This window comes from Pipistrellus kuhlii, unplaced genomic scaffold (genome assembly GCF_014108245.1).
Source record: "Pipistrellus kuhlii isolate mPipKuh1 unplaced genomic scaffold, mPipKuh1.p scaffold_m20_p_17, whole genome shotgun sequence".
Taxonomy (NCBI): Eukaryota; Metazoa; Chordata; class Mammalia; order Chiroptera; family Vespertilionidae; genus Pipistrellus; species Pipistrellus kuhlii.
The window spans coordinates 10520427-10545283 of NW_023425482.1; the positions used below are offsets into that span (position 1 = coordinate 10520427).

The following is a 24857-nucleotide window of genomic DNA, read 5'->3' on the forward strand; positions in this document are numbered from 1 at the left end:
CCCCATCAGAGGCCCAGACAAAGTGGCCACATTTCCATTTTTAGAACAGGAGAAGGTATCAAGACAACAACGGCAGTGACGAGTGAAGGCAGGAAGGTGAGAAACCACGCAGGCCAGGCCACGGGGAGGCAGGCCACACTGCCCTGCCCAGCAGGTACTCACGGAAGCCCTCGATCTTGTCGGCCGTCTTACTCCACGCCACCTGCCGCGTCTCCATGATCACCTGGACGGTCCTGCGCTCCGGGGTGGACTTGCGGAAGCTGAACACAGTCATCACGGTGCCCAGCTCCAGGGCTCTCTTGATCTGACTCTTCTCATATTCCGGAAGGGCGTCCACGTTGACCATGGTGGTCATGGCTGGCCGCTCCAGGGAAGAGAAGGAGGCGCGAGGAACAGGGAGGCTGGAGGGCAGGACAGAGGAGTGTGAATTGGAGTTAGTTCGAGGAGGAGGATTTAGATCACAGGGCTTGGACTTCCAGAGCCAAACACTGTCTCATGCCCACGGGGACGAGTGTTAGGAGAAGATCCTGGTGGCAGCGAAGTGCTGGCCGCTCAGACCCACACGGAGGTTTAAATGGAAATGGAGGTATGGGAGGACACCCCTGACCTTATGGCCCAACCGCCACTCAGGCTTTGAATAACCAAATTGGCCCCGCCTGGCTGGGAGCCCCTCCTGCCCCACACACTTTCACACTGTGGAATATTTGAATAGTCAAAGCAGCCCAGGTTGGCTCTCAGCCCTCATCCCCAACACCGGCATCCTTATCTATTCTGCCAAGGAATTTCTAACCATCCCTTTATTTCCTAAACGAAGTTGGAAGCAGAAGAAGGAGAACAAAACTTCAGAATGTGTCTGTGGAGACCTCTGCATGGAAATGGGGCCAACAGGGCAGAAAACCTTGGGGCCCGGCAGCTTCAAGTTCAAGTGCTGGTGTAGGTTCCTGCTGACTCTGTGGCCCTGGGCAGGCTGTGGGGCCTCTGCAAGCCTCAGAGGCTTCCTTTCTTACCCATGTTTCCCTGAAAATAAGACATCCTCCGAAAATAAGACCTAAAGCATGGAAAGATAAGGCATCCCCTGAAAATAAGACCTAGCGCAACTTTGGGAGAAAAAATGAATATAAGACACTGTCATATTTTCATGGAAACAGGGTAGAAAGCTTGGAATGCGGTGTCACCAGCAAAGCTCAGCATACAGTAGGTGATCTTGATCACCACCTATTCCCAGGAACAGCCGATGTTTAGGAGAAGATTCTAGTGGCTGTGAATAGTGTGGCCAGAAAGGTGCTAGGGCCCCAAATCTCAGGGCCTTCCTTGTCTGGCCTCTCTCACAACCACATCAAATCCAAGAGCAAATCCAGAAACCCATCTCACCCCTCATGAGTTCTTCCAAGATCTTACACTTGGACTAGAGGCCTGGTGAATGAAATTCATGCACAGGTAGGGTCCCTAGGCCTAGCTGGTGATCAGAGCTGATCTGTGGGGTAACCGATGGGGTGATCACCTTGGCTGGCCTGGCACCACCCACTCATTGGCCCCAGCCCTTGCTGCTGCCATGACAGGTGGGGCAATGCTGGTGGGGGGAGAGAGGAGGCGGGGGAGAGGGGGCTGCTCGCACCCACCTTGGCTGGCCTGGAGTCTGCGGGCTAGAGGAAGCTCCTGCATTGAGCATCTGCCCCCTGGTGGTCAGTGTACGTCATAGCGTACACTGACCAGTCATTCCACCATTCAACAATTTGCATATTAGGCTTTTATTATATAGGATTATTCTAAACACTTACTAACTGGTCTCCCTGCTTCTGCCTGCCTCCTACAGAGAACTCACAGTCCAGTAACCAGAAGGACGCTTTCAGAAGAGGAGTGAAATCATGTCACTCCTCTGCTCAACCCTGCAGTCCCTCCCTGGGCCCTTGCTCCACACCCTCAACCCCCAAATCTGCTCCCCAAACATCCAAGACATACTGCCTGCCACTCAGAGGGGACTTGAACTAAGGCTGGCCCTACACCAGGTCACTTAAGTCTCTAGGGCCTCATTTACACACTTGTAAAGAGGAAAATAGATGAAAAGTCCTTGTGAGGATTAAGCCAGGAAGTATGTCTTGGGCCAAGCATGTCAGACATGCGGCCCACCAGCCGGGAGTTTGACATGCTTGGTCTTGGCCCTTAAAACAAGGATGCAAAGTCAGAGCTCCTGGGAGTTAGCTATTGCTGAATCTAATGCCATCAGTTGTTCTGTGTTTCTTCCTTACCTCCTTCTCTCCCTCCAAATCCCTGTAGGAGCCCACCATTGTTACTCCACAGAGAGGCAGATTGCCAGCCAAGCTGTCTTGGCCTCTACTCTGGCTCTGACTTGCCCAGAGTCTCCTGCCAAGATGCTCAAACTCAGGGCCTGTTTCCCCATCTGTAAAATGGGGATAACAGTGCTACCCTGAAGGGGTGCTGGAAGGATGAAAGCTACACTATATACGCAGCCCCCGGCATTTAGCAGGGCCTCAGGTAACGTTAATCAGCCAGCTAGTCAATACCTTAATTGAGGGTCAACTCTTCTGCCAAGCACTAAGCTGGGACTAGTAAGCAAATGATGGGGGAGTGGAGAGAGGCTACTGGGGAGGAGCCCTGAGTTTAGTCTGGGGTTAGGCCAGGAGCTTAGAGGGCTCAGAGAAAGCTTTTGAATCTAATTTTTTTTTTTTTCTTTTTAAATGAAGCAGGAGGGAACAGTGTTCTGGGCAGAGGAACAGGCTTAAACGAAGGCCCTGCAGCAGGACTAAGAGGATGTGCCAAGAACTATGCCTGAGGTGAGCCTCCCACCTCTTCACCCTCCAATCCAAGGTCAAGGGGAGAAGCCAGGTGCTCATGGCCCCTCTCACCCAATAACTGTTGATTGGCCCTCCCAGGTGCCAGCACCTGCTACACCTGGTTCCTCTTGTTTATCTCAAGGAGAAATGCAGGAAGTGAAAACAAGCCCTACGGAGCGAAATGATGTGATCAAGGTCATGCAGACAAGGTTCACGCACCAGGATGAGAACCCTGGTCTGGATTCCCACACCTCCACTCCTTCAGCACCTGCCTTCTACCATCAGAATCCCATGGCAGAATTGGGCCGGACAGAACCATGTCTAAGGTCACAGAGCTGGAAAGTGGCAGGACCAGGGTTTGCACCTGGTCCCAGCTCTGCAGCTCTCTACCATGCAGACTCTGGACTTTCCCACTCCCAGGACTCAAGTCCAATGTGCCGGAGGGCATTCAGGGGAAACACTCACCATGTCACACCTCCACTTTTCATTAAACCTGTCTGACTCTGGCTCTGGGAGGCCCTGGGATTTAACCATCCGGGGATTCTGGTTCCTTCCAGCTCAAAAGCCCAGCAGACTGACTCCACCATGAACAAGCCTTTCATGCTGCCTCTGGCCAAGACCTGGAAGGACATCCTCGTCGAGGCCACAAGATCCTTGGAATTAACCACCTAAATGCAGCCAGCTCCCGACCCGGGCTTCCAGAGCTGGATGGTCAGCATCTAAAGCCAGGAGGTCTCCGAGGCCTTGACCCCGGGGGAGGCGCACCTAGCCATCACAGGCAATTTCCATTTTCCTTCTGCTTTCAAAAAAAAAAAAAAAAAGGAAAGAAATCGCCTCGAAATCTCTTTCTTGTTCCTGTTTCTCATCTTCCCTCGGTAACTCTGTAAAATGACTGATGGTATAAATACAAACATGGCTGAGGTTCAACAAGAGGCTTCACCATTTCTACTTTTCATGCCCTTCTCTTCAAAAATAAACTTCTGGGACTCCAGGAGCCAGCCCCAGGAAGCCCAGGGGAGTTTTCCTCTCTTCTGCACATGTTAGGCCCGTACAGGATATTATACAAAATCCCAGGAAACAATTCTCTGTTAAAAACCAGCCGTCACACCCCTGAGAGGTACCATCCCTGGTACTGCTGGAGGGATGCATTGCTGCCCTCGCCCCCACCCTGCAGCATCAGGACTCAGGTGTCACTGGAGGAGACACAGGCAGGATCAGCCACTGCAGGTAGGGGTGAGCATTAGTTCAACTTGATTATTTTAGGACAACCTGTGAGCATCTAGTAAAGGATGCATATGCTTTGATCCAATAATCACATATGTGCAGAAAGAAACAGGAACAAAGATGTTCACAGAGGCCTCACTTGGAACAGAAAAAGAGAAAGAGAAACAACGCAGGAAACAAGCTAACTGCCCATCAATTTCGGGGGGAGGAGGGAGTTTAGGTAAGAGTCCTGTCCATAAATAATGAAACACACACTTTAAAGAGCACACCGTAGCTCTTGGAGAGAATGAGAGTGATTTATAAGCGATTTGATCTGGAAAGGTCATGAGAGAGATGAAAAAGAGTTGCAAACCAGTCAGTATAAGATAATTTAGAAATTTACATTTCTAAAAGGCTGTTTACTTATAAGCCCAGGAGAGCCGTTACCATGAGGCAGTGACAGAGGGGAGAAAGGATGACGACATTTTATTAATTTAAGTGGTGACACAGTGGATGAGTTTTTCTTCTTTGTGTTTCACTGCTTTCTAAACGAAGAACTGTTTTCAGGTTTTCTCACTGGCCACTTTCCACGGACTCCACCCAGCAAAAGGGCTCCGCGTGGGAGTGCCGCTCTGCCTCTCCCAGAGAAGCCTCAGATGCCCAAGGTGAGGCGGTGGGGAGGCAGAGGCACCAGTAGGCAAGTGCAGCATCAGTGAAGCCTGCAGCTAGGACCTCGGGTTCTCTCCCTGAGCCGATCCACAGGTGGCGCACACACCTTCGTTATCAGGGTAAGTGCCTGGGACTGGCACAGACCCCTGAAATGAGTGAGCCCTCCCTGAAGAACTGTAACAGCTAAGGTTGATGTCCTGAGCCCCACGCAGACACCGTACCCAGAGGGTGAGGAACTGGCCAGGTACGCTTTCCATAGAAACGCCCCAACTCTCAGCACAGCCCTGCCGTGTGGCCCGCTGTCCAGGGGAAGAAACTCAACTTGCCCAGGACCGCACAGCTGGAACCGAAATTCAAATGAAGTTGACTAAAAAGGCCACCTGTTCCCCTTGAGCCACGTCGGCCCCTTCACTCCTCCATACTCTCTTGGTCTCATTCAAAGATGAGAACGGGATGGCTCAGAGTCCCTCCCCCGCCTCCACCCAACCTCCCGTCCACACGGGACCCCTCTCTCCCTCCAATTCCTCCGCTATGGGAGTAAGGACCTCTTTGGGATTCCAAAACACAGCCAGGAAAACGCACACAGGGCACACTTAACGATGCACCCGACTGCGGGGTGGAAGAGGGAACCGCGAATGCCCCGCCCCCGCCCCCGCCCCCCAACGCGGTCCCGGCCTCTCTCTCCGGGGGAAGGGCTGCGCCTCCGCGGAATAGTGCCGCCCCCCTCCCTCCCTCCCTCCCTGTGGTCCTCCCTCCACCATCTACCCTTCCTCCACCCCTCCCTCCACCACCTGTGCAGTACGGGGAAGTGCCGGGCCCGCCTGGCCGCGCGGAGACGCCGAGCCCGGGGCACCCGGGCGGCCAAAGCTCAGCCCGACCCCACTCGGGACCCCGCGGCCGCCGGAGCGCGTCCTGTCCCCCCCAGCGCCCGCCCGCCGGCCGCCCGGGACCGCCCGCCGCGCCGCTTCCTCCGGTTCCCATTCAGCGCCGGGGCCGTCCCAGGGCGCAGTGGCTCCAGCCCCGCGAGAGGAAGTGTCCGGTGGCCGCGCCCGGACCCCTGCCGTCCCCGCCCGGACCTCCGGCACCGCGGGTGGGCACCCAGGCACCGCTCCCACCCCTGCCCGCCCGCGCCCGCAGTGCCCCGCGCAGGTCCCACCTGGACGCAGCCCCCTCGGAGCGCACCCCGCGGGCTCCGATCGCCGGGCGCCCCCGTGCGCTCTACCCACCCCCTCCCACGCCCCGGGGCTGGCCACCCACCTGGCCGCCCCGCCGGGTCCCGGCTCCGGGGTCCCGCGCGCAGCCGCCGGCCGCTCTGGGCACTCCCTGCGCTCACGCCCTCCGCCGCGGCGGCTGCTACTTCTGCTTTGGCCGCTGCCGCGCGCCACGTGACTCCTCCGGGGCCACCCCCACCCCACCCGCGCCCGGCCCGCCCCCCCGCACCCCGAGGTGCGCCCTGCCCGGTCTGCGGCTCTGAGTTCTCCCGCGGCGGACCTGGCAGGACACTCCAGCCCAGGAAGAAACCAGTAGGAGTAGGAGCGAAGTCTCTTGCAAGGTAGAGCGAAAATTTCTACATAGGGTAGCGTTTATGGAGCGCCTACTGCATACACGTGTTTTACATACATTTAATATACTCCTCATTACCAAGAATTGGCTGTTCATGGCCCTCATTTGAAATAGGCTGCGCTGATGTCTGACCACCTCTTAACCACCTGGGACAAACCACTTCCATACCCTCAGACAGGATCAAAATAGCGCTGACCCCAAAAGTCTGTTGTAAGGAATGCAGATTACCAGATGATTGAGCTTCCATTTTAACCAATGAGATTTTTATTTATTTTTTTTTATGGCTCCCTTTATAAACTTCTAAGCATATATTAATAGATGTCTTTGTTAAATGCCTAGTTAGGGTAGTAGATTCATGTAGCTAGCCAATTTTGAGTCACATACTGTATGTGTATGATGTAACATCTTTTGGAGAAATATATTGCTTTTTTTCATTCTCTGGTTTTGTGAAGCAATGGTATTCAAGCTTTCATATGTATCTCTGCTACAAATGCCTTTATGGTGACTAGGGTCACTTATAGAGCTGTAAGACAAGACACATGTTTTACTCCTTGAGTTACATCTTTTGAATCTAAGAATGTTGTTGTGACTGAGAATGTTATATTTGAAACCACAGGACTAGTTTGCTGGTTTTCACAAATCCATGGATTCATTTCTTTTTTAAAAATATATATATATATTTTATTGATTGTTTACAGAGAGGAGGGGAAAGGGATAGAGAGTTAGAAACATCGATGAGAAAGAAACATCAATCAGCTGCCTCCTGCACAACCCCTACTGGGGATGTGCCCGCAACCAAAGTACATGCCCTTGACCGGAATCGAACCTGGGACCCTTCAGTCCGCATGCCACAGACGTTCTATCCACTGAGCTAAACCGGTTTCAGCTGGATTCATTTTTTTTACTGCTCTTGTCTCAGGGTGAACCAGGACCCATCACCACAGATCACTTACTGCTCTGTTTTTTAAAAAGATATTTGAAAGGCTTGTTATAACATCAACCACTTGGAATCATGGGGCCAATTTGCTAGGAATAATGGCTAAATCTGGATTGTATTTCTTTACCTTGTTTTTTGTTTGGGGTTTTTACGAGATTTTTTTTTTTTTTTTCTTTTTCTTTTTTTTTTTTCTTTTTAGGACTTCAACTTATATTTCCACCCATCCTTTTAACAATTCTGTTTTGTAATGTTATATAATGTACCTGATGTATTAGTACAACCGCATATGTGCATAATTTGTTGTTGCAAAGTCCGCACGTACGGAGAACATGGTGGATCCGCTGAGAAAATGAGGCTGAGTGCAAACAGAACGTTTGGAGAGGCTATAGGACGCCTGGGCTCCTCCCTCTGTCCAAACAGATGCTCCTTCTGGCCAGAGTTTCCTCTGGTCCCCCGGGAGCGAGCAAGGAAGGAACGTGTACAACAGGCTTCCATTGAAAAGTGCTCTCTTAATCTATGCTTGCAAGCCTACAGTACTTTTCGAGTTAACATGTCTGTTGTATGTAAGATAATGGTCAGAGTAGACAGCAGCTTTTTTTATATTTTTAGTTGTGTTTTTCTTTGCCTCGTTTTTTACCCTCAGGTGAACAATGAGTGGAATGCAGTGCACTGAACAAGTGTTTGGGGCTCCTCGTCTCCTTTTTTCTCAAACTTCAACTTGGCTGTTGAAAATAAAATAATGAAGGCAGCAGCCCCGGTTCTGGAAGGACTTGAAGACAAAATGACACTTCTTTTCCAGGGCATGATGGGAAGGGGGAGAAGTCACCCTGTATAGTCAGGCATATGCTGCAGAAAGCCTGTCGTGGGTTGGCTACGGTATGACAGTAAGGAGGTGGATGGTGGGAGCAGGATTTGCACCCAGGTCTATCCGCTGCCAGAGCCCATGCGCATGCAGGCCCACTGCCCATCCCCAGCATTAATAGGAGGCATTCAGGCAGGGAGAGGGAGATTGTAACCGATCCACAGACATTCACAAATGGGTCAGGAAGTGACCTCAGAGGGTGGAGGGAACTTTCTTTTCCTTTTCATATAAAAAGAAAGAAGGGGAAGGGAGGCTAGCCTAAGAGAAAATAGTCTTTTAATCATCATTTCAACTTTAGATTCTATGTCCCTCACAAGTCCTCATATATATGCATTTTTCCCCCCCATAACCTTCTTCCATTTGCTAGCAGCCATGATGCATTGGACCATTAATCCCTCGGCACCTCAGTTTGCCTCTCTGCAAAATGGGTATAGGTAAAAACTTTACCTACCTCCCAGGGTGATTATAAGGATTAAATGAGACAGTGGAGGCAAAACAGGCATCTCAATTCAACCATAAGGGCTATTTTTAATATTGTTTCTGGGAAGAAAAAGCTCTCCAATGGGATGATGTGGACTTGGAGAACAGGAACACCTGAATTCAAGTCCAAGGTCTTTTATTTCCTTAGCTGTGTGACTTGAGCTGGTCAGTTACCCTCTCTGAACCTCCCAATTTCCTCATCCAATCCACCTTGGGGATGCCACAATAGGGAAAACTATAAAGACAGAACACTTGCCAGGGGATTCTATTGGTTGGCATGTCATCCTGTACACTGAAAGTTTGCAGGTTCAGTCCTTGGTCTGGGCACATACAGGAGGCAATCAGTCAAACTTTCTCTCTGACATCCATGTTTTTCTCTCTCCCCACTCGTCTCTCTCTAAAATCAATAAACATATCCTCGGTAGAGGATATTAAAAACAGCTATAGAGACAGAAAGTAAAATAGCAGGTGCCTAGGACTGAGGAGAAGGGGCATTGGAAGGAGATGACCAAGGCTTTCTCTTTGGAGTGAGGAAAGTGTTCTCAGACTGATTGTAATGGTAGTTAAGCATCTCTGGGAATATATGAAAAGCCATTGGACTGTACCCTTTAGATGGCTGAATTGTATGGCATGTGAATTATATCTCAATAAAGCTCACACACACACACACACACACACACACACACACACACAAAATACCTAAAGAATTCAAGCCCTAACTGGTTTGGCTCAGTGGACAGAGTGTCGGCCTGCTGACTGAAAGGTCCCAGGTTCGATTCCAGTCAAGGGCATGTACCTTGCTTTGCGGGCACATCCCCAGTAGGGGGCATGCAAGAGGCAGCTGATCAATGTTTCTAACTATCTCTTTCCCTTCCTCTCTGTAAAAGTCAGTAAAATATATATATATATTTTAAAGGTAACGGGTGACAAAGAGCTTAGCATAACGCAGCCATTGGTAAGTGACAGGGTCTCATCATTATAACCGTTATTTTACAGTGGGCCTCCTAACCCAGCCTCCCTCCCTGCAGCCAGGCTGCGGCCCACCACCCTGCCCCAGGAAGCCTTGCCAACCTCCCCTCCGCCCCCACAGCCAAAAATGACCAGAAAACCCCAAGAGCCTTTGAGTTTGGTTTCCTTTCCCGACATTGTTCAGAGAAGTGCATGTCCCCTGGGGACAAGCTGGGTCCCAGCTGCTGGTTGGCAGGCCGCTGTGACAGGAAGTACCACCCAGAACTGGCTCCCAGAACGTGTCAGGGTTAGGCCCAGCCTCACTGCTTCTGCGAGGGGTGGTGGGGTGGGGGGGTGACCCCTCTACCTTGTACATTTTTTTTTAATATATATTTTATTGATTTTCTACAGAGGAAGGGAGAGGGATAGAGAGCTAGAAACATCGCTGAGAGAGAAACATCAACCAGCTGCCTCCTGCACACCCCCCACTGGGGATGTGCCCACAACCAATGTACATGCCCTTGACCGGAATCGAACCTGGGACCTTTCAGTCCTCAGGCTGACGCTCTATCCACTGAGCCAAACCGGTTTCGGCTATCTTGTAAATTTTTTTATTGAGGTACAATCGGTATACAAAACCTGCACGTGTTTTATGCACACCATTTGATGAGCTCAGACACACGCATATACCTGTGTTACCTGCACCACAATCAAGCTATTAAATAGATCCATCATCTCCAAACATTTCCTGTCGTTGCTTTGTGTGCTGTGCTCTGTGTGTGGATGGTACTTAAGATGGTATTTACCTTCTTAACAAAATGTTAGGTGTGCAATACAACTACAGGCACACTATGGGACAGCAGGTTGCTAGAATTTACTCCTGCATCACAGAAACTTTACACCCACTGAACACCTCCCCAACGCCCCTCCTCCCAGCCCCTGGCAGCCACTAGCAGTCTATTTTAGATACTTCCTATGCGAGGGATCACACACTGTTTGTCCTCCTGTGACTGGTTTGTTTCACTTAGCATCAAGTCCTCCTGGTTCATCCATATTGTCGAATGGCAGGATTCCCTTCTCTTTAAAGGCTCAATAATACTCCGTTGTGCATATATACAACATTTTCTTTATTCACTTATCCATCGATGTACATTGAGGTGGTTTTCACCTCTTGCCTATTGGGAATCATGCTGCAATGAATTGAGGGGTGTGGGTAACTGCGATCCTGCCTTCAATTGTTTTGGATGCAGTCCCACAAGCGGGACGGCTGGACCATATGGTAGTTCTACTTTTTAATTTTTTTTTGAGGAACCTCCTTGCTGTATCTCACAGGAGCTGCGCCAATTTACATCCCCACCAAGAGGGCATAAGGGTCTCTTCCTCCATAACCTTATCAGCACTTCTTTTTATATATAACAGCCATCCCAGCAGGAATGAGGTGATATCTCATTGTGGTCTTGATCTGCATTTCCATGATAATCAGTAACACCTACCACCTTTTCGGATGCCCTTTGGCCATTAGAATGTCTTCACTGGAGAATGTGTAAGTTCTTTGCCCATCTTTAAACCAGGTTATTCGTGGGGGTTTTGTCTGTGTTTTTGAGATTGAGTGGTAGGAGTCTGATAGTAGAACTGGGGCCTGCTTGGAAGAGCCCCGGCCTCATGGTTGTCCTTTGGACTTCTCAAGCCTTGGGTTCCTGCTGGGGCTTACTGATTCATTCAGCAAACACTTGAGTGCATGCAAGAGGCCAAATATCGCTGGGCTCCGGGGACGTAGCAGTAAGGATCCAAGTCCCACCCAATGAGCATATGTGTAGTTGGTGGGGGCAGGGGCGGGGGTGAGGGTGGGGTGGAGGAGACACACAAAGGGGCACTAGCATCAGGCTAACCTGGTTTGAATCCCAGTTGTGCCCTCACGGTGTGGCTCTGCACAGAGCGTCCACCCTCTGTGAGGCTACGTTTCCTCACTGCAGGTAGGGTAGCTGTGGAGGAGCGGGCCAGCTCAGGCACACCCAGGCCCCGAGCACTGTTCCTAGTTAAACAGGACCCCAGAGCTGGCGTGGCCGTCTCTGCATTGTGATGGAGGCACAATCCGCTGTCCCTGCTGGGCTGAGAACCCTTTCCCAGGCCCCAAGTCCCATGTAAAATTAAGAGAGCCCGTGTAAAACCAAGGGTAGCAGTGTGTAAGGGCAGCTGAGAATGCAGGACAGGGACACAGGCCTGTGTGTGAGTTCTGGTTCCATCACTTACCCTTCTTGTGTCCACAGTGATTTAGTTTCTCAGAGCCTCCGTTTCCCACTCTGCATGGCTGAAAACAAAGCTCCTGCCTGTGGCGGCTGGCCTATCAGTTAGGATGTGCTCAGCTTCCAGAGAAAGGCCACCTATAACCTCACATTGCTGGAAACACAGGAGGGTTGAGAGGCAGGCATGAAGCAATCAGAATTTTGAGTACGTCAAAGGGACCGCGATTATTTCCATGTCCGCCTCTCCCGGCAACCAGGCCTGCCAGGGGCAAAGCCTGAGAGGGAAAATCCTCCAGCCCCGGGCACACTTCCCCTCTGGTGTCCTTGGCCAGAGTCTGGTCACAAGCCCGTCCTGCCTCAGTTACTCTAAGAGAAATGGTATCCGTATCTGGCTGGACGCTGGGGATAGAGTCAACTTTCTCCATGTCATGTGAGGGTCCCCGTGGGGGTGTGGCAGCACAGGAGGGAGGTTAAACGATGTGACATGGGCCGCCCATGGGGGTCTGTGGTTGTCACAGAGCTATGTGAGGTGGCAGCTCAGAAAAAGAAGTCACCCCAGTACCACTTCTGTTCCCACCACAGGCCAGCAAGCTCCCCTACTCAGTTCTCTTATTCATGCAACAAACACGGAGCCCTATTCCACACCACCCACTGAGTGTTAGTGTCCAGGGGCTGGGTGACAAAGCACTGCAAATGGGATGGCTTACGCCGACAGAAGTTCTGAAGGCCAAGGTCTGAACTCAAAGTGTCGGCAGGGCTGCTTCCTCTGGAGGCCCAGGCAAGGCCTCTCTCTCTCAGCCACTGGTGGCTGCGGCCAGCCTTGGTGTCTCCTGGCTTGGAGCTGCATCACTCTAATGTCTGCTCCATCTTCTGTGGCCTTCTGGCCCATGTCTGTGTCTCAAACCACCCTCTCCTTTATCTGCTGTGGATTTAGAGCTGCCTTAAATCCAGGTCTCATTTTGGGATCCTTAATTACATCTGCAAAGACCCTACATCCGACTAAGGTCACAGTCACAGGAACAGGCCTTGGGACTTAGATCTTTATGGGGGTCACACTTCAACCCACTCTACCCTGTAAATAGGGTAGCCTGTTTACAGCTCAAGGGGTTGACAGCAGTAAGAGGTCTTACAACCATAGAATGGCACCAGCGGGGTTAGAAGGATAAAGCAAGGCTTGGGAAGTCCTCTCAGAGAAGAAGTCTTGAAGGATGTGCAAGTGCTCTCCAAAGTCCCGAGAAAGAGAGAGAGGTTGTGTTATAAACAGAGCTGTTTGGACAAAGCTGGTCAATGCCCTGAGAAGCCACAATGATTCCCTTTGACTGGGAGGGAGCAGAACCGAGGGTCTTGTGGGAGCTGAGATGTTCTCAATTCTGATCTGGTGGTTACGTGGCATGTTCTCTTAATGAAAATGTATTGAGCCTTACACTTACAATGTGTACAGCTCTATATATGCTATATCTCCATAAAATTTGGTGTTTTTAAAATGTTGTTCCTATGCTAATGGGTTGGCTCTGATTTGTTTTTTTGCTTTCAATGTTTTCTAAATACTAGAGGGCTGGTGCACAAAATCCATGCACTTGTGGGGTGGTCCCTCAGCCCGGCCTGCACCCTCTCGCAGTCTGGGAGCCCACGGGGGATGTCCCACTGATGGCTTAGGCCTGCTTCCTGGAGTCGGACATCCTTTGCACTGCTGCTGCAGGCGAGGCTCCCACCACCGCCACTGTGCTCACCAACAGTGAGCCCAGCTCAGGGCTTCTGGCTGAGCGGCGCTCCCCCTGTGGGAGCACACTGAGCACCCGGGGGCAGCTCCTGCATTGAGCATCTGCCCCCCGGTGGTCAGTGCATATCATAATGACCAGTTGTTCCCCCATTCGGTCAATTTGCATATTAGCCTTTTATTATATAGGATCTTTTATTTCTAGAAGTTCCGCTTTGCTCTTTTCTTTTTATTTTATAATTTTTAAAAATTTATTTCAGAGAGAAAAAGTGAGGGAAAGAGAGATAAAAGCATCAATGATGAGAGAGAATCATTGATTGGCTGCCTCCTGAATGCCCCCCACTGGGGATCAAGCCAGCAACCCAGGCATATGCCTTTGACTAGAATCAAACCTGAGACCCTTCAGTCCATGTGCTAATGCTCTATCCACTGAGCCAAACCAGTAGGGCACACTTTGCTCTTTTCTATGTCTTCTATTTATCTCCTTATTATGTTCATGCTTTCCTTTAAGTTCCTCAACATATTTAAAATAGCTGTCTAAAGTTTTTTTAAAAATATATACATTTTATTGATTTTTTTTTACAGAGAGGAAGAAAGATGGATAGAGAGCTAGAAACATTGATGAGAGAGAAACATCAATCAGCTGCCTCTTGCACACCCCCTACTGGGGATGTGCCCTTAACCAAGATACATGCCCTAGACTGGAATCAAACCCGGGACCGTTCAGTCTGCAGACCGACGCTCTATCCACTGAGCCAAAATGGTTTCGGCTACTATCTAAAATTCTTGTCTGCTTTTGATCATTATTGGTTTTTTTTAGTCTATTTATATTTCCTGATTTTGATTCCCACTTTCCTGCTTCTTCCCAGTAATTGCTAAGTGTCTACATTTTTGTTCTTCTTTTAAAGAGCAGCTTTACTTGGAAGACAGTAAAATTGCCTGCAGATCAGCTTTCAAGACTTGAATGTAAGCTCTGCTGGCATGGACTTATGGTGGCCTGTAATCTGGGGTTATTTAGCCTTAATATCCAGGCCTGGTCCTTCTGGGGTCTCTGTTAACTGTACCAGATGCTCAGAAAGGCCTCATTACCATGTGGGATCAGAACTCTGCCGTCTCTCAATGCTTTGTTAGTGCTGGGACTTGTTTAGCCTATAGCTTCCTAGTAGTTTGTTCTGTTCTCAGTAATTGTTCTTTGCCCAACCACTTGAAATCTCATTCTAAGTATGCAGGGCACAGTACTCAGCTAGAGACTCCATGAGACCCCACGTAGGTGTTTGGGGCTCTTGAACTGGGCAATGCCCTTCTCTCTGGCACACTGGCCCACAAAGTCCAGCCACTGCAGCCTCCCTGATCCCCAGTCTGTTTCCCTAACTCAGTGAGACTACCATGCTGTTTAGAATCGCCTTCCATGTACTATGTATGATCCAGAAAGTTTCTCCAGGCAGAAAAGCAGGGACATACACATTAGGGCTTGCTCAGCGATTAAAATTCTGCATTGCCAGTTGTGCAATGTTTGCAAACAGATGTCTCGTAGGCTTTGTCCAGTTCTTTCTTTACAATGAAGAAAGGCACCCGAGACCCAGGCTTCCCTCCAGCCCTGGCTTCATCTGGAATGTTATTGTTTCTAATTAGCATATTATGCTTTTATTACTGTAGATTCTTTACTGAGCATGTCTTAGTGATACTAGAATATCAAAACTGTTTTAAAATCAAGGTGGAAGAGGTCGGGAGACGGTCAAGGGGAGGTGATGACGAGAAGTGAGCTGAGGGGAGCCCTGGGGGTGTGAGCAGGTTCTGTATCCTGATGGGGCCTCGGCTACCTGGGTGTGAAAGTCCACCGAACCTGCCCTGGCTGCTGTGACTCCATCACGGCCCTGTGGCATCATCCTGGGCACCGAAAGGTGGCTGTTTGGTTCCCAGTCGGGACATAGCCTTCTAGGTTGGGGGCTTAATCCTTGGTAGGGGTCGGGCAGGAGGCAGCCCATCAATGTTTCTCTTTCTCTTCCTCTCTCCCTCTCTCTAAAAAAAAAAAAATCACTGCATTGTCCACTTACATCAAGTGCACTTTTCTGTGTTTTGTTATGCATCAATAACTACATTAAGATGTAAGCCAGTTAGCTAAGGTGGAAGGAAGCATTTAAAATCTTATCGTTATCGCCAAAACCAGTTTGGCTCAGTGAATAGAGCATCGGCCTGCAGGTTCAATTCCGGTCAAGGGCATGTACCTTGGTTGCTGGCACATCCTCAGCAGGGAGTGTGCAGGAGGCAGCTGATCGATGATTCTCTCTCATCGGTGTTTCTATCCCTCTCTCCTCCTCTCTGTAAAAAATCAATAAAATATATTTTTAAAAATAAATAAAACAAAATCTTACCGTTTACCACAATCGCTAACATGTACTGAATACCTACTTTGCACCAGGACCCTTCCTGCAGCAAACACATTTAATCAAGCTGGGAAGCTCGGTTATTTTCATGTCTGTTTTACAGGTGAGGAAACGGAAGCTCCGGGGCAGTAAGTGACTCTCAGCGGTGACCCTGCAGTTGGCGGCACAGCTGGAATCGGGAGCCTGGAGCTTTCTTCTAGATCCGGAGTCATTTCCACTCCCACCAGGACTCCCGCCTCTCCTAGGAGGTGAGAGGCACACAGAGATGCTGCGCCTGCGGCTGAATCAGAACCTTGGGGCGGGGCTTGGGGACCTGCGTGTTAACCACGCCCCCCTTTACCCCGGATTCTTTTACAACTTCTAGAATAGGCACAAGTGCCTTTCTGAAACACACATGGTGAGCCTTCTCAGAAGTGACAAGCATTCTGGGCTCTTTGGGCAGATTCAGGAAGGTATTAACCATAAAGATAAGGAGGTTTTGCCTGGTAGCTCCCAGAAAGACCACTTCATAATGAATCCCTTTGGGAGAGTGGGCATTGACTAACTCTCCTCCCCCCCCCCCATGGAATCTGAGACAAATTCCCCCTCCACACCAATTCAATAGATCACACAGTCACTCAGCCCACAAGTATTTACCAAGTACCTACTGTATGTAAGTTGATACTCTAGCCCAGTGGTCGGCAAACTCATTAGTCAACAGAGCCAAATACCAACAGTACAATGATTGAAATTTCTTCTGAGAGCCAAATATTTTAAACTTAAACTTCTTCTAATGCCACTTCTTCAACATAGACTCGCCCAGGTCGTGGTATTTTGTGGAAGAGCCACACTCAAGGGGCCAAAGAGCAGCATGTGGCTTGCGAGCCGCCATTTGCCGACCACTGCTCTAGGCTCTGAGGAAAAGGAAAGATTCATTTTCTATCAGGAGATCACAGCTGATGAGAGAGGCTAACAAGTAAAAAAATAAATAAAATGATTACACACCTGTTAAAACAGCTAAATCAAAAACTAACAATGCCCAGCACCGGGGAAGGTGGGGAGCAACTGATGAGAATGTGTGCAGTCTCTTCAGGAAACAACTGGGCCTTCCTGTCTGTAAAAAATCAATAAAATATATTTTTTAAAAAGGAAAAAAGAAGAAGAACTAGGCAGTTTCTCAGAAAGTTAAACATACAGTCCCAGCTGGGATGACTCAGTTGGTTAGAGCATTGTCCCATACACCAGAAGTTCAAGGGTTTGGTTCCTAGTTAGGGCACATACCCAGGTTTCAGGTTCAGTCCCTAGTCGGGGCAGATAGGGAAGCAACCATTGACATTTCTCTCACATCAATGTTTCTCTCTTTCTCTCTCTCCTTCCCTCCCTCTAAAATCAATTACATAAGTAAATAGTTAAACAGACACTTACTGCATGACCCAGCAACAGCTAGGTATTTATCCTGGGAAACACGTGTCCATGCAAAAATCTGGGCACAGATGTTGACAGGAGCTTGATTCATTATCACTGGACATTGGAAGCAACCCACAATGTCTTTCACCGGATGCATGACCCACACACACAGAAAGAGCACTCATCAGTAGAAGGGGATGACCTCCTGGCAGGGACATGGCAAGCGTGAACCTCCAGCGCATCGTGCTAAGTGAAAGACGCCTGACTACGAAGGCTGCACAAGTGTGGCTCTTCTGTGACGTTCTGGAAACGGCAAAGCCATGGGGACAGAAAAGAGCCCTCTGGTTCCCACGGCTGCAGGCGGGAAGGGGGTAGACTGCACACGAGCATGAAGGAATTGGTGGGGGGTGGAATTGTTAACATTTGTGATTGTGGTGGAAATCATACAACTCCATGCATTTGCCAAAACTCACAGCACTGTCTACCAAAAGGACACATTTTATCGAGAGTGAGTCATATTTTACTTTTTAAAAAATAGGTGGTTCCTATGTAGGTGATAAGGCAAAGGGGGTTTAGAGAAAAGGAATAATTAATGCAGGTGTGGGGAGAAGGCGGCGGTGGCCCTTACCCTGAGACCAGTGAGAGGATGAGAGGTGTCACGGGATGGGGGGGAGGGAGGGAGGGAGGGCGGGATGTCAGGCAGGCATGACACACGCTCTGGGAGGGACTCGCTTCTGCAAGAGCGAAGGGTGTGTGTGCCCAGAGGGAGAGCAGGGCTCGGCTCCTGCAGGGCCCGTTGAGTCTTGTAGAGGCATCAGAACTTTACCTGGAGGCAATGGGGAGCTACCGAAGGGGTTACAGCGGAAGCAGGATCTGGACAGATTTCTGGTCTGGAAAAATTATTTCGTGGGCAGTGGGAGCGCAGGGTGAGGGAGTCACGCTGGAAGCAGGAAGAATGGTCGAACTGATCTTTCCTGGGGGCTGTGCGTTCCTGGCTGAGACATTTTGTCCCTCAACAGACATTAACCAAACATGTGCCACGTGCCAGGTACTATTACAGAAACTGCGGATACAAAAATGGGCCAAGAATCTCTGTGGCTCCTATGTTCTAATGGGAAGACAGACCACAAATAAGGAAATATACTCTGCCCAAGGTCATTTTAGGTGGGGGTGAGTGCTCTGAAAAAGCAGATGACTCTAATGGGAGAGGGGAGGGAAGTATTTAGATATGGCGTCAAGAAGGCCGATTGGAGCCCTGGCTGGTGTGTTCAGTGGTTAGAGCATTGGCCTGCCCACCAAAGAGTCAGAGGTTTCATTCCTGATCAAGGGCACATACCTGGGTTACTGGTTTGATCCCCAGCCCCAGTTGGGGCACATTCAGGAGGCAACTAATGTGTCTCTATCACATCAATGTTTCTCTCTCTCCCCCTATCTCTCTCTCTCTCTCTCTCTCTCTCTCTCTCTCTCTCTCTCTCTCTCTCTCTCTCTCTCTCTCCCTTTCCCTTTCTCTTCTTCCCCTCCACTCTCTCTAAAAAAAAAAAGTCAATAATGTCTGCCTGGTGTGGTCACTGGTTGAGCATCGACCTATGAACCAGGAGGTCACAGTTCAATTCCCAATCAGGGCATATGCCCAGGTTGCAGGCTCCATCGCCAGTAGGGGGCATGCAGGAGCCATCCATGATTCTTTCTCAGCATTGATGTTTCTATCTCTCACTTTTTTTCTCTCTAAAATCAATAAAAATGTGTGTGTGGTTTTTTTTGTGTGTTGTTTTTTGTTTTTGTTTTTAAGAAGACATTACTTTAAAAATAAATAAAGTCAGTGGAGAAAATACACTGGTGTGAGGATTAGCAACAATAAATAAAAGAAGGCCTCTTGGAGGCGGTGACATCTGAGCAGGACCTGAGCAGGAAGAGGAGGGCTCAGTGAGGGCTGGATCAGGAACTAAGAGAAACCTGATTGCTTCTGAGGGTCACGGGGGAGGGGGAGGTGCAGAACCCGAGTCCCTGCAATCCCTGGGGTGAGGCAGCTACACCCTCCCCGAGGTCTCCCCAGCAGAGGGGCGGAGCCTTCCCCTAGGAGGGCGGTGTCCATCTCCCGCCCCACACCCTCCGTTTGCGTGAATCATCATTTATGGCCCCACGTGGAGGGAAGGCCTGAGTGCATAAAAGCAGCTTTCCCTTTGCTTCCAAAGGTCACAGCTGTTGTCACTGTACACAGTGCCCGTGTTGACAAAATCACAGCAGCTCCAGACCGGGACACTTAGGACTCACCTGCGAAAGCCCATTTGAGTTTTCAAATTAAAAAAACAAAACCACAACAATAAAAATTCTAAGAAGACCGGAGCAAGCCAACACACATCAGGGTCTGATAACTCATCTGCTACCGAGTCCTCCCTGCCAAGAGAGCTGGCCCTGCCGCCTCCTGGCGGGTCACCTTCCCAGCCGCATGGTAGTGTCCTCGGGAGCCGTTCTCTCACAGGTTGAATCTTTGCATCAAATTTGAATTCAGCTGCCAAACAGCCAGCAGGACCACCAATCTGTAAGGGGCTGACATGTCACTGACAAGGCACATTCAATTTCCTGTGGCTGCACCTACCAAATACCACTAGCTGGGTAGCTCACCACAACTGAAACTTACTCACAGTTCAGGAGGCCAGAAATCCAAGATCAAGGTGTCTGCAGGGTTGGCTCCTCCGAGAGGCTCTGTCCTATGCCTCTTGCTCACTCTGGAAGCTGCCAGCAGCCCCTGGAGGTCCTTGGTGTGTAGCTGCCTGACTCCAGTCTGTGCCCATGGGCCACCTGGCATCTCCCATGTGTCTCTGGGTCTTCATACCATCTTCCCTCTAGGTCGGTGTGTGTCCTCTCTCCTTTTTGTAAGAACACTAGTCATTGGATTTAGGGCCCACCCTAACCCAGCATAATAAGCCTAAACTACATCTGTCCAAGTATGGTGACTTTCTGAGTTTCCATGAGAAGACATGAATTTGGGGTTGACGCTACTCATTCTGGTATACAAGGTAACAAACAAGATGGAGAAAGCTGGGCTGCCATGGGCCTCTGAGAGAATGGGAATGGCCAGCTGACCCAGCTGACAGCTAAAAAGTTTACTGCAAAGGGTGAGGGTGAGACCCTCCCAGGATGTGCCTGGGTAAGAGTGGGTGGTGGCTACACTGCCTTCTGAGGTGGGCGAGTCTATCCAAAAGCCAGCTGTGGGCGACTGGATTTTCCAAGACACCTGTCCATCCCGACTGCTCTTTCACAGTGTGACATGACATTCCTCCTTTGAGAGATGGGGTCCAGTTCCCCTCCCTGGAACCTATCCGGTCCTTGTAACTTTTATAACTGACTCAATAGGATGAGGCAAAGGGGACAATGCGTGACAGCTTCCACCTGGCTCAGGACACATACCTTGGGAGCCCCAAGTTGACTTAAGAAGACCAGCTGCCCTGAACTCACCATGTTGGAAAGTCTGTAGAGAGAGAAGGCACTGAGAGATGCCTAGAGAGCCTCAACTGCTCTAGCCCCCTCGGGTCAATTTGTAAGGGGCCAACATGTTATCGACAAGGTACATTCTGACGGAGGGAACATTCTGTGCATAGGAGTGCCACAACCCAAGCACCACCAATGATAGTGAAGAAGCCTTTGACCCCTAGCTAGTTTGGCTCAGTGGATAGAGTGTCGGCCTGCAAACTGAAGGGTCCTGCCAGGGTTGCAGGCTCAATCCTCAGTATAAGGCATGCAGAAGGCAGGCAATCAATGATTCTCTCTCATCATTGATGTTTCTATCTGTCTCCCCCTCTCCCTTCCTCTCAGAAATGAATAAAAATATATTTAAAGAAAAAGAAGAAGCCTTTGAGAGGACCCTACCCTAAGTCAGCACCCACTTGCAACTGCTTAAGAGACCCAGAACCTGCCGAATTCCTGTCCATAGAAACCATTAGGAATCATCAATGTGTACTGTGGTTTTAAGCCAATAAGTTTGGGAACGATTCATTTTATAGCAATAGCTAACCCATACAAGGGGTTTGCTTTGCTGAGTGGGTCTTGCAAGTTTGGGGCAGAGCAGAATTGTCCGGGGCAGCAAAGAGAGGCTTTCCTATGACTTCTTCTGCTTCTCCTCTAAATAAAATCTGAACAAGAATTTTTAAGTGTTCGTTTGAAGGGACACTGTATGATCAAAATGCCATATTCTAGCATGGCACTCCTATATGCATAGATTCTTCCCACCATCTGATGAATTCTGTTTCATCCCATAGGATTCAAATCATGATGTTAAGGGGGGAGGACAGGACAAATTTTATATATGCTATTTAAACTAACAGTTGAGAGTTGCTTTAGAGAAATAATGGAAACATACGTATACATTTGCCATTAAACCTGAACTACATTTAAAACTAAGATGTGTTAAAGATTGGAAAGAGACACAGATGGATAGAGATGTGATCAAACAAACACAGGAAAATGGTCCTGGTGGATTCATAGGTGGTAGTTATAAGGAGGGGTCCTGTACAGTTTGTTTATCTTTAATGTGTGTTTCAAAATGTTTCATAATAAAATGTTGGGGAAATAATGAGAGCTAACACAACACAGCAAATACAGCGGGCCAGGCATGCTTATAAACCTTCACATCTGGGAACTCATTCGCTCTTCAGTCCAATCCCGTGCGGGAGGCTCTATTATTATCCCCATTTTATTCATGAGAAAGCTGGGCATAAAGAAGTTCAAGCCAAGCCTAAGGTTACAAGGCTGGTAAGGGATACAGGTGGGACTTGAACCCAGGCTGCCAGCCCCAACATTGTACCCACTTAACCATGACAACATGTCACCTCTCACACAAGTACCGCTTTTCTCATCAGAAGAATTAATAAAATACACTTAACGTTTTATGCCGTGGGCTTCTGCTGTTCTTTGTGGCTGCCCAGTGAAATTTGCCCTCCTATGTCTGGAGCATTCTCCCTGTGAGACCCACCTTGCCAAGGTGGAATTCAGAGCCTTGCTTTCCCAGGCTCCCTTGCAGCTAGGACATGTCCTGTCAGTCAGGTGCTCCAGCACCAGGTTTGTGTTCAGAAGCTGGAGAAGCAGGTGGCAGAGGGCACATGACTAGCAAAGGAAGTGGCAAAGACAGTGGGGGTGCAGCAGCAGCAGGACAAAGGCTGGAGCCTCCAAGCCCAGCAGAACCCGGGGCACAGCTCCACGGGAGCCACCCCAGGCCTGGTTTTGCTTTGAGCCTTGTAGATTCTACACCTGGGTCTCTGCTGTCCTGGGGTCTGCAGGCCAGCTAACACCCTTCAGTAGATTAGTTTTGCTAACACTGCTCCACCTCCTACAACTGACAAAGGTACACTGCCTGGTCAGGGTGTCCCAGCTGGATAAAGAAACTACATTGAGCTAAAAGACTGGAAAGGAGCTGTTGACAGCCGCTGAGTAGAATGGGTAATATCGTACAAGGTGAGGGGAAATGGATGCATGTCTATACATGTCAACCATCTCTGAAAAATCACTAAGAGAATGGTAACAGCGGCTGTTCCGCAGAAGTTTGGGCGGCTGGGGCTCAGTCAGATTTATTATAAACCTTTAGAATGCTGTACCTTTATAAATGTTGCCTGTCAATAAAATAAACTCATAATTGAATTAATTAAAAGGGAAAAAGAATGCGGGCAGGTGTGGTTCAGTTGCTTGGGCATGGTCCCTTGCACCAAAAGGTTGCTGGTTCAATTCCCAGCAGAGGGTGTGCAGGAGACAGCCAAACTCCCTTCCTCTTTTACTAAATATAAAAAATATATATTTTTAAATAAATAATTAAAAGGACAAAAAAGTAGGAAACAAGATTAAATACTAATCATGGTGGTCTCTAGGTGGCTATTTTTCAACCTCTTTTTACATTTCTGCATTTTTCAAATATCTCAGCATGAGGCTGTGTATCCTATCTAATAAAAGAGTAATATGAAAATTGACTGTCACTCCAAAGATGGCTGGCCCCATATGGATACAAGATGGCCACCACGAGATGTCCAGCAGGGGAGAGCAGTTGTGGGCGACCAGGCTAGCAGGGGAGGGCAGTTAGGGGGGATAAGGCCTGCAGGGAAGGGCAGTTAGGGGTGATTAGGCTGGCAGGCAGAAGCAGTTAGGGGCAATCAGGCAGGCAGGCAGACCAGCGGTTGGGAGCCAGCAGTCTTGGATTGTGAGAGGGATGTCCCAGATTGGAGAGGGTGCAGGCTGTGCTGAGGGACACCAACCCCCCACCCCTCACCCCCCACTGTGCACAAATTTCCTGCTCTGGGCCTCTAGTACTCTAATAATCAAGGGGGGAAATTATACAAGGAAAAAGAATTGGAGCCCACAGAATGGGAGAAGATATTTGAAAATCCTATATCTGATAAGAGATTTGTATCTTGAATATATATAGAAGTCCTATAACTAGATAATAAGACGAATAACCCAATTTAAAAGTGAGCAAAAATCCAAACAGCCATTTTTCCAAAGAAGGGATCCCAATGGGCAATAAGCACACGGAAAGAGGCCCGCCATCTGGGAAACGCAAACTGAAAGCACATGAGATCCCACTTCACACCCCCTGGGACGGTGAAGACAGAGACAGACAAGGACGAGTGTTCACAGGATGAACCGGGCCCTCTCGCGCAGCTGGTGGGATTGTAAGATGGGGCAAGCTGCTTTGGAACACAATCGGGCGGTTCCTCAAAAAGTTAAACACAGAGTTGCTATCTGACTCAGCAATTCCAGTCCCAGGTGTACACCCAAGAGAGTTGAAAACATGTGTCCACACAAAAACTTGTACAAGAATATTAATAGGGGCATTATTCATAACAGCCCAGAGGTGGAAACAACCCAGATGCACATCGACTGATGGGTAGATAAGCAAAACGTGCTCCCTCCATCCGATGGGATATAGTCAGCAACGAAAAGGAACGAGGCATGGCACACGCTACAACATGGATGAGCCGTGAAAACTCGAAGCCGGTCACAGAAAGCCACGTAGTGTGTCTCATTCTACTTACTTAAAATGTCCGGAATAAGTAAATCTGTAGAGACCGGAAATACATTTGTGATTAAAGGCAGTTAGGGAAATTACTGCTTATTGGGTACGAGGTTTCCGTCTGGAGAGACAAAGCGTTTTAAATTGATTGTGGTGCTGGTTTCCCAATTCTGTGAATACTGCATTGTATTAAATGGGCGAATAGTGTGTACATTCTATCTCAATAAAGATATTAAAATTTAAAAAAAAGAACTAGAGGAAAATGTCAAACAATGCCTTTCTCTGAGACTTCCCCTTTTCGGTTTGAGGTATCTCTGTGTGAGTGTATGTGTGTGAGAGATTTGTTTTCAGAGCCAGGCACACAACGAGCCCGGCAAATGTATACTGAAGGACCGGATGCACAGATGACAAGCGCTGGCTGGCTGGAGGGATGGGTGGAGGTAACCCTCCTCCCAGGTGGCCCCCGGTGATCCTCGTCTCTGAGTATTTACTCTGTGATGGACAGAATCCCGGGGAAAGGCCAGAGTGTGCTGTGCAAGGTCGAGTTATAAAAGGCTTTGCAGCTTCTGCTCTGGCTCCTTGGGCGGCTCTGAGGGAAGTCAGCCACCAGGCGTGAGGGCCCGAGTGGCCCCTGGAGAGGCTCGCGTGGAGAGGGCTGAGGCTGCTCCTGAGTTCCTGG

The 24857-nt window shown here is 49.3% G+C and overlaps 1 protein-coding gene and 1 long non-coding RNA gene across 3 annotated transcripts in view; one reads left to right on the top strand and one right to left on the bottom strand.

Moving 5' to 3' along the window:
• The window catches only part of PLCG2 (phospholipase C gamma 2), a 145604-nt gene extending 139558 nt beyond the window's left edge, over positions 1 to 6046 (bottom strand). For both annotated transcript variants that reach the window (XM_036440576.2, XM_036440577.2), the window contains exons 1-2: positions 5922 to 6046; positions 163 to 401 (exon numbers count right to left, since the gene is read on the bottom strand). In XM_036440576.2, coding sequence (XP_036296469.1) covers positions 163 to 355 — 193 coding nt within the window. In that variant the 5' untranslated portion in view covers positions 356 to 401; positions 5922 to 6046. The remainder of the gene's footprint in view (positions 1 to 162; positions 402 to 5921) is intronic.
• Positions 6047 to 6104: 58 nt separating this feature from the next.
• LOC118720635 lies at positions 6105 to 7915 on the top strand. The gene is made up of 2 exons (XR_004988493.2): positions 6105 to 6216; positions 7808 to 7915. It is a non-coding gene; the product is annotated as an uncharacterized LOC118720635 (long non-coding RNA).
• Positions 7916 to 24857: the final 16942 nt, after the last annotated feature.